Genomic DNA, 10494 nt, shown 5'->3' with positions numbered 1-10494 from the left:
CCTCTCGGTTCAAGAGATTATCCTGCCTTAGACCCCCGAGTAGCTCGGATGACAGGCACATGCCATCATGCCCAGCTAATTTTTGTATTTTTAGTAGAGACAGGGTTTCACCAGGTTGGCCAGGTTGGTCTCAGACTCCTGACCTCAGGTGATCCACCTGCCTCAGCCTCCCAAAGTGGTGTGATTACAGGCATCAGCCACCCTGCCCAGCCTGCTTGATATTTCTTAATAAGCATAAAATTTCTTGAGTCTTCCAGCTCTTTCAAGAAAATTACTGCACCACAAAAGAATTTAATCAGGAAGGAAAGGTACTGAGAACATTTTCCAAGTATTTGAAAATTGGATAGAAATAAGAAAAACAATATACTGATAACAAAAGCAAGTATCTTAAAACTCAAATTTCTAATTCTATATTTTCTTCAATTTGAAACATAAATTCTCAATACACTTGAGTTTTTTGGTATTCATTCAAAGTAACACAACACTGAAAGATAAAGCATCAAGACACAAAGAAAAACAAAAAAAAACTACACGTTGAATTTAATTCCAGTAAAAAAAAACTAAATGGGTGTCAAAATACTTAAATTTTTTTTCTATAAAAAGAATGTATAGAGAAATCTACATTGATGTAAAACCAATTATCTTTACTGATAAAATACATACATTTTTAAAGAAACTAAAAAAAAGATTACCTTTAAGTGACTCTGTCTCTTTCGGACTCTGATGCCTCTTCTGGCATTCCTGTTACAAACCCTGAAGTCTTCCAATTGTGAACATGGTTTGGAAAAATTCTCACTCTCATCACTAGATGACAGTTCTGACTATAATAATTCAACAAAATTCTTGCATAAGAAAAAAATAATTTCTTCCTACACAAGTAAAATCGCTCTCACAACTCAGAGCCATGTTATAAATACAAAATAATTATGTTATAAATACTTAAGAATGTAAAAGTAAATAATTTAGGTAATATGAAATACTAAATTAGGTTATAAGTAATACTAGTATAGGTATTCATCCAATATAGTATTACATCAAACAGATTTGATGAAAACATACTTTTAATTTTAATTTTAATTTTTTCTGCAAACACTATGGTGACTTAGAAAACTGATACCTTTAGTTTAACAGTATTTCCTTCAGAAGATGTTCAAGGGCTTCAAAAAGAACAAGCCTATACATTTGGCCATCAAAATCAGTCCAAATATAGGAATCCTTTGAAACCAAGAAACCAATAAAACAATAACAAGTTTTGACTATGAGGCCTATCACCATATCTCTTATAGGATAATGTAAAACCAGTCATAAGAATCAAGTTTATCAAAATCAGTTCAATTAACAGGAATAAATTTAGTTTAAAACAAACTGATCATCAGCATTATCAATATTTTAAATCATTTCTGATAAGTCAATCAGATCTTCTAGTTAAGGTAGCAAGTTGTTTTTCTAGTGAAGTCTTATATGAGTACCAAAGTTAATACAGACTGGCTGTATTTTTAATTACATATGGTCCCCAACTCACAATGGTTCAAGTTATGATTTTTCGACCTCTCCATAGTGCAAAAGTGATATGCATGCAGTAGAAACCAAATTTCAAGTGCCTATACAAACATTCTGTTCTTCACTTTCAGTACAGTATTAATAAATTACATGAGATACTCAACATTTTATTATAAAATATGCTTTGTGTTAGATGATTTTGACCAAACATAAGTGTTCTGAACACGTTTAAGGTAGGCTAGGCTAAGCTATGATATTCAGAAGATTAGGTGTATTAAATGCATTTTCAACATACAATGTTTTCAATTTATGATGTGTGTATCAGGATCCAACTCTATTGTAAGTTGAGGAGCACCTGTAATTTTACACAAATTATCCTAGACCATATTTGAGATTTAAAACATGAGTTGCTAATCTCAAAATTTAGCTATCAGCTATAACTGGTGAGTATCATTAACCTTAAGACCTGCCCATATACTCAAACTTCAGATTCACAGTCATCAATGCCTGCTAGACACTGTGACTTTACTATCCCACAGGAACTTCAAATTCAAACCTGTTCAACACTTAACTTACCATCTCTTTCTTGTTTAGCCTAAATCTGTGACACACTTGCCAAAAAGCTAAAAACCAGAGTCATGCTCGACTCCTTCCTTTCCTTCTTTCAAACTCATTCAGTAATCAAATGAAAGAATAAGCACTTCTAACACTTGACCTTGATTTTTCTCCGGTTTTACTTCTTGAAACTCTTTTGTCTTTACAATCTAATAACATAGAGATGTCATTTCTCACCTTTGCGTCTTCCTTTAAGCTGTTATTCTGTAAACAATGCCTTCTCTTCCCCCTTCTTTGGCCTCATTGCCAAACACAGTTTAAGGTTTAACTAAGGTTAAACCTTAGTTCAAGAAGCTTGCCAGAACTCCCAAGATCGAGGTTAAGGACTTAACTATTCTTATCACTCAACTTTAAAAATTATACTGAAATTATGTTTATTTCTCTATCTCTCCTATTGGGTAACTTATGACAGTATTAGGATATATTCTTTAGAGTATGTCCAGCATCTTACACAGTAGAGACATAGTAGGTATTTAATGAATGCTTGCCAAATTGCTCAAGTGTACGGACAAAAATAGGATGGTTTTTAAAGAGTCTAAAATTACTTAATATTTTTATTTATTGTGCTTAGGAAAGTTTACAGTGAATACATCTTTGAAAACTAGCAGAAGCTAGAAATTCCAATCACATACAATAGAATATCAACTTTTCTACTAAGGATTAAAATACCTATATTTATCTACACATAAATTTTTCACAAAATTTTTATTCCAAAGGAATTTGGATTATTAAACATTATCTGCTATTTACTTACTCTGTTTATAGGAAATCTGCGCTTTTTGACAGCATGAAGTGGAGAATCAACTTCACTATTTTTCTGATCCTAAAGTAAGTAAATAAAGTAAAAGGTAACAAAAGTCTCAGCAGAAGCCCAAGGTATAGAAGGAAAATAGCCTTTGATACGATTATACTATGGTGATTACTGAATGACTCACCTCAGGAGAGTTTAAAACATTTCCTTTTGCTTTTTTAACTTTTCTTCGGAAAATCTCATCATCTTCACTTTCATTACTTGTTAATAATTGTCCATCTATAATTTATTTTTTAAAATAATGAAGGGTTAATAGATTTAGGTTTACCCAATCATAACAATCTATTTTATTGATGGCTACATTAAGAATTATTTCAGGCAATCTCAACATTTACTCACTTTCAAAAAAATATGGTCTTTGAGAACTTTGAACAAAAATCTAAATAAGAGACAAAAAAATTAAAATGCCAGTGAAGAAAATAGAACAATGTCTTTTGCTAATAAACACATATTTGAATGAAGTTCAGTTTTATAAATTAACTGTAATGAGGCCAGAAAAACACAAAAATGTAATTTCATTAGTCACTGGTTCTATTAATAGAATTTATCTCTAAAATCTACTGCAGTCTTTCTGCCCTTTGTGTCTTATTCCCTTTCTACTTGAAAAAGTTAAAGCATAAGCAAGCTACAAAACAATACATTAAAAGATTCTTTGTTATATATGTGTTTTCCATACATATTTGTGTGTATGAAATAAAAACTGGTGAGATACAATACAATACAAAATGTAACTAGAACTGTGTGGGCCAGACTTAGTGACTTGCTTCTAAAAAAAGGATATAATGAAAATGAAGGTGTATGACTTATGAGTTTAGGTCATAAAAGGTATTGTGGCTTCATTTTTGCTTTCTCTCTTGCATCACTTGCACTGGGAGAAGTCAGATGCTATGTTCTATGACCATTCCAGGCCAGGAGTGGTGGCTCACGCTTGTAATCCCAGCACTTTGGGAGGCCAAGGAGGCAGACCACTTGAGCCCAGGAGTTTGAGATCAGCCTGAGCAACATCATAGAACCCTGTCTCTATAAAAAATATAATAATTGGCTGGGTGTGGTGGCAAGTGCCTGTAGTCCCAGTGGCTGAGGCAGGAGGACTGCTTGAGCCCAAGAGATGGAGGTGGCAGTGAGTCGTGATTGCACCACTACAATCTAGCCTGAGTGACAGAGCAAGACCCTGTCTGGGGGAAAAAAACAAAAACAAAAACCCAGTTATCAAACCACCCTACGAAGAGGTCCACATGGCAAGAAACCAAGGTCTCCTACTAACAGCAGTATGACTGAGCCATCTTAAAAGCAGATCCTCCAAAGCTGTTCAAGCTTTCAGATAACTGCAGCCCTGGCCAATGTCTTGACTATTACCTCATGAAATATCCTACGCCAGAACCACTCAGCTAAACCACACCTAAACTCCTGTTGTACAGAAACCTTGAGGTAACAAGGGGTTATTTTACATCATTAAGTTTTGCAGGCAGCTTGCTATGCAGCAATAGATAAATAATACAGATTCTGGTACCTGGAAATAGGGAGTTGCCATAACAAAAACCTAAACTGGGAAAGTCGCTTTGGAATTAGATAGTGGTTAGATGCTGAAAGGACTTTGAGAGTTTTAGTGAAGGAAGGCTTGAAGAGCCTCAAATTGTAGGAAAGTTAGTTGGCCAATGAGGAAAGGGTGGGTGAGGGCTTAAAGAAAAGTAGGAAAAACCTTAAATCCTTTAATGTAGTACCAGAAAATTTGGCATCATTGCAGTTAGCACGAAAAGGAAAAAATGGGCCAGGTGCAGTGGCTAACACCTGTAATCCCAGCACTTTGGGAGGACGAGGCAGGCAGATCACATGGTCAGGAGTCTGAGACCAGGCTGGCCAATATGGTGAAACCCCATCTCTACTAAAAATACAAAAATTAGTCAGGTGTGGTGGCAGGCAACTGTAGACCCAGCTACTTGGGAGGCTGAGGCAAGAGAATTGCTTGAACCTGGGAGGCAGAGTTTGCGGTGAGCCAAGATTGTGCTATTGCACTCCAGCCTGGGCGACAGAGTGAGACTGTCTCAAAAAAAAAAAGGAAAAATGTACCTAATCCATGAGAGGTAATCTAGCTAAGACTTCCAGACAAAATGTTGCTTTTTGCTATAAGAGCAAAATGCAAAAAGAAAGACATTAAGGACAAACATAATTAGAATTTGCTGATTGTGAAAACTCCCAGCCTCTCCTGATGGCAAACAATGCTAAAATTAAGAAATTTTCTAGGCAAAGATCAAACCTAGAGGACAGCCAGGAATATATTATGAAGCTGAGGGTGAGCTGAGGGTGTAGTTTAAATCCTTTGTTAAGACCTACTTAAAAATCAAAGATTGCTGGGCGTGGTGGCTCACTCCTATAATCCCAGCACTTTGGGAGGCCGAGGAGGGCGGATCACGAGATTAGGAGATCGAGACCATCCTGGCTAACATGGTGAAACCCCGTCTCTAATTTAAAAATACAAAAAATTAGCCGGGCACGGTGGCGGGCGCCTGTAGTCCCAGCTACTCGGGAGGCTGAGGCAGGAGAATGGCGTGAACCCGGGAGGTGGAGGTTGCAGTGAGCCGAGATCGCACTACCACACTCCAGTCTGGGCGACAGAGCGAGACTCTGTCTCAAAAAAAAAAAAAAAAAAAAAAAAAATCAAAGATTGTGCCTTACAGTACCATTTAGTCAGAGAGTAAGGATTTTATTTTTATTTATTTATTTATTTATAGACAGAGTCTTACTTTGTTGCCCAGGCTGGAGTGCGATGGTGCGATCTCGGCTCACTGGAACCTCTGCCTCCCAGGTTCAAGCGATCCTCCTGCCTCAGCCTCCGGAGTAGCTGGGACTACAGGAATGCGCCACGATGCCTGGCTAATTTTTGTCTTTTTAGTAGAGACGAAGTGTCATCATGTTGGCCAGGCTGGTCTCAAACTCCTGACCTCAGGTGATCCACCCGCCTCAGCCTTCCAAAGTGCTGGGATTACAGGCATGAGTCACTGCACCAGGCCCATTAAGGATTTTAAAGAAGCTCCTCACAGATCCTCTCAAACAACAGGCCTTCTAAGAAGTTTATTTTATTTTACTGATTATTTCAGGCCACTGAGTTTTTTGGGGGTACTTTGTTAAACAGCAATAGATAACAAATACAAAACTACTCAGTAAATTTCTCCTCATATTCTGCTACTAAAACATCTACCCAGACAGACAAACTTGAGTGATTTCCTTTTTGCAGATGAGCAATATATAAATCAACTAATTTTTCTTTTTTCATTACCTTCTAAGAAAGTCAGAGTTAAATGCAGGACTCGGCTACAGTAACCAACTCAATTCTAGGAAGCTTTCCTTTTCAGTGCTTTCATGATGTTTTAATCAACTATGTTTTTCATATATAATAGAGAAAAATGAGCTTAAATTCTCTCTTTGAAATAAGTAGAATAAAAATAGTTATTATCTCTATTTATTAAATGTTCTCTAATAAATAATTTCCTGATTTGTATTTGTATTTGTAATTATTTTGCCCACGATTTGTAGTTAAGTATAATCCTAGAAAAAATGTTTTTGTGCAAATCTGACACAAAACCAGAAAAATTATCTCACTCATTAACATGGACTTCAATAGAGGTATTAAAGCAAATATTGAAGGCTCACAGGCATCATAAACTTTGTAAAAATATATATGTCATGGCACAACCCCAGACTATATAGAATAGTCAGGTTTTGAAAATTAAACGTATTTCCAGAACTTACTTCCAACATGCTTTCATCTTAAATAGAACATTCACGAACCATGTCCTCCATGCTAATGAGAATAACGTAAGGAAAAGATTTACAGAGGAAACTTTCCTCTTATCCTACAGTTACTTTTTATTCAGCTTTTAACATAAGGAGTAAAATTCATAAATGACTTGATATAATAATCTGTAGAGTTGTATTATACAGCAGGACTTCATATCAAACATCTATCACTATATCTTCTAGTTTTCCTGTAAGTGTAATGGTTAGAATACAGAAACCCAGAGATTTCTCTGTTTTTTTGTGGTCTGGTCTTAATCATCTGAATACAGTTTTTATTTCTCAAATATTTTGCTACATAAAACTATTACTTCAAACTATCTCTCAAAATCATACTTGCCTTCTTTCCCTTCGCTTTCATCATTTTATAACACCTAAATTATATCTTTAGTATCTTCAACATACCAAAAGCATAAATACTCTCAAGGAACCAAAATGAAAATCTACACTATATATAAAACCTTAGCCAGGCGCAGTGGCTCACACCTGTAATCCCAGCACTTTGGGAGGGTGAGGCGGGTGGATCACCTGAGGTCAGGAGTTCCAGATCAGCTTGTCCAACATGGTGAAACCCCGTCTCTATTAAAAATACAAAACTTAGCCGGGCATGATGGTGGGTGCCTATAATCCCAGCTACTTGGGAGGCTGAGGCAGGAAAATCACTTGAACCCGGGAGGCGGAGGTTGCAGTAAGCCGAGACCACACCATGCACTCCAGCCTGGGCAACAAGAGCAAAACTCCATCTCAAAAAAAAAAAAAAAAATTTCCAATCTAATCAAACTCAAAATTTCATCATCCTCTGAACCTCCTAAACAGTCACTCTCTTATTATTCATTTGGTGGTTATTTCCACATTTTACTGGCATCTTTTCAAATACATATAAATATGTCACATAATTATGTTTTACAACCAAGACATAGCCAGATCTTACACATCTTCGTGTATTTCATAATGTCTAGCAAGAATACCCTTTTCCATACCATGCATGCCATAAGTATACATAAATAAAATAAATCTAATATTAGTAAGATCACCTTAAGAAAAATATAACACAACAATTATCTAATTCAATATTTATATTCTACCATGTACTAAAAAATTACATTTGGAAAAATTACCAAAGTATTTCTAGAGTAATTATTCTAGAGTTATAGATTTTATAAAGATGGAATCTTACCTTGAAGAGAATGACAGGATTTATGCAGATACATTTGACCACTGCTTTTAGACTTTTCTAGAGAAAATTCTGAATAATCAAAAGTTGAATTCAATGCTTCTTTGAATCTTTGTAGATTCATTTTTCCCTTATTAGAATCTGGTGTCTTAAGTATTTCCTTTCCTATCTTAGAAAATGAGTTTAATGTGTTTGATTCAGAGAGTGGTATACTCATAACTTTTTCTTGCACTGGTAAAGAAAACTGAGAATAACCAGGAGATAACAATTCTTCATTTTTTGCTGCACTCAGTGGCAAATGTACACAATTTGGATTCTGCATATCTTCATTTGACGGGATAATAACGGTTCCGCTAGTAAAATTTTTGCTATGATCTCTTGGTATTAGTGCTTGATTTGAAACATAATTTGCATCATTTATCTCCTTAGTTTCCAAATACCTTCCATATAGATTATCTAGAGGTCTACTGCTATCTGATGTATGTTCCAATATTTCATCATCAGAATCTGGACTACAGAATCCTAAATCAAAGGTAACAGAAAATAAATCCACAGAGCAATCAAAAATATCCTCATGATTCTTCATTTTTTCTTCCCGTACACTTCTCAGATCATCATGAGATTTAAAACTATTATCATCACGGGTGATTTGATCTTGGGGTTCAGAATTATTGTCCAACAAAAGTTCATCAGAAATTAAGAACTGAGAGACCAGAGGTATTTCACTAATAGCAGTTTTGTCTGACACACGTAAAGATTTGCTTTTACTGTTCAAGGGTGCAAGACTTACATCATCAAATTCTGTATTAACATCTTCAAATAATAGTAAACTTTCATCTTGATCAGCGGACAATACTGGGAGGTCACTGTTATCAACATCATGATTGTTCTCTCCAACTAAACTCTGTGCAGGGCCTCTGTGTATTTGAACACGATTGTAAGGTACTAAATTTTCATTTTGATTATGTTTATATACATCACAGTCACAGCGGCTTGGCTCATCAGAAATATTATCATTAGGTATATCATAAAGACAACTTTTTTCAGACGGATAATTTATACATTTAAGTGAATTCAATTCTAAATTCTGCTGAGAATTCACAGCTGAATGTGACATCAAACAGGTGCATTTATCCCTTTGTAAATGCTCTGTACAGGGTAAGAAAAGCAAATTCTCAAGTGCAGTACCCTTAGCAATTTCATATTCCAAGTTTGAGAGTCCACTGAGAGGCGGAGGAGAATGAGATAAAAATCTCTCTACATTAGCTAGTACCTCTTTTGTCAATGAGTGACAATTATAAAATTGATCATCTGTTCTAACAATATAAAGCTCTTCTTCGAATGGAAGAAATAAGTTAGATGAAACAGATTTTTCATCACTGAAACTGTTATAACCAGAATCTAAAACATTTCCAGCAAATGAACTAGTGGATTTGTTTGTAAACTGACACTCGGTTAATAATACACGTGGCTCTTTAATAACATTTTCATTAATAGTACATGTGGCAGCAACTTCATCTGTATCTGATGTCCTTTTATCATTTGGTAGGTCCTCTTGAAAAATATTTTCAACAGTAGAATTTCTGTCAGTATCTAAAGAGTCTATAATCCCGTGATTATTTTCTTTTTTAAACTGATCTTTTTTTATTTCTTTAGACACTTTTTTCTTTAAAGAAACAATTTTAGTAGGTTTGATATGAGTTTGTTTAAAAATTTCAGCACATTCTTCATCAGATTCTATCACTGAGGATGAACTGCTTTGATTTATGTTCTTTATAAATGACGATTTCTTGTGAGTGATAAAGGTGTCATTGGCAAGATTACTAGATTCATTCCTGGGAGCAATAAATGTTGAGCTAACATCTTCCATTTGTAAATAAGATTCAACTTCCAATTTATAGCTGCATTCTCCCTATAAATAAGGAAAATTTAAAAAGCCACAGGAAAACAAAACAAAACAAAACAGAAAGCCAAATCTAAGAGAGGAGTTTCACTCTATATTAAAATATTTCTATTATTACATTGTTCCAATGATATTCTTTTATACCTTAAAAGTTATTCTGATAAATCAAAATTATAAAGTACACTACTGTGAAACTATCAAGTTATCATTAATCAGTTAACTTTTTTGTATCTCCACTATTTAATACCCAAAAGACCCTTGATAACTATTTGTAGGAAGAACAAATTGAATGAATACATAAGAATATACTGAGTTTTGCATTTCTAACATTTAATTGAATTATTCTAATTTCCTAAAAATAGATATTTTAAAAATATATATTAATAAAAACCATATACATTTGTTAAATTTACTCTTTCAATGACAGTAAACTAAGAATAGCTTTTAGAATGTCCAACATAAACCTGTATGTTTACTAGGTTCTATCCTGGAATATACTTCTGTTTGTAACAAAGTTCCTAATCAAGAATTTGTATAGTGAATTTCTAAGCCTTACTTATGTATAAGTTATTAGCTAAAACTACAATCTTCACCATCCCTCCTTTCCTCCAAGAATGCTACTTTAATCAGGATTCTTCTATTACTTATAGGTTTAAGCAGTTAACTCTCTGGTTTTTTTTTTTTTTTTTTTTTTTTTTT

General features: G+C 34.5%; 1 protein-coding gene across 1 annotated transcript in view; it reads right to left on the bottom strand.

The window, feature by feature from the left end:
* FANCM (Fanconi anemia, complementation group M) overlaps positions 1 to 10494 on the bottom strand; it is an 83471-nt gene that overhangs the window by 15907 nt on the left and 57070 nt on the right. Inside the window, exons 12-15 of the mRNA XM_011996239.1 lie at positions 7896 to 9804; positions 3051 to 3145; positions 2870 to 2938; positions 693 to 821 (exon numbers count right to left, since the gene is read on the bottom strand). Of these exons, the coding sequence (XP_011851629.1) occupies positions 693 to 821; positions 2870 to 2938; positions 3051 to 3145; positions 7896 to 9804 (2202 nt within the window). The remainder of the gene's footprint in view (positions 1 to 692; positions 822 to 2869; positions 2939 to 3050; positions 3146 to 7895; positions 9805 to 10494) is intronic.

The sequence above is a fragment of the Mandrillus leucophaeus genome, unplaced genomic scaffold (assembly GCF_000951045.1).
Source record: "Mandrillus leucophaeus isolate KB7577 unplaced genomic scaffold, Mleu.le_1.0 Scaffold505, whole genome shotgun sequence".
NCBI lineage: Eukaryota > Metazoa > Chordata > Mammalia > Primates > Cercopithecidae > Mandrillus > Mandrillus leucophaeus.
This window is presented reverse-complemented; position numbering and strand designations above follow the sequence as displayed.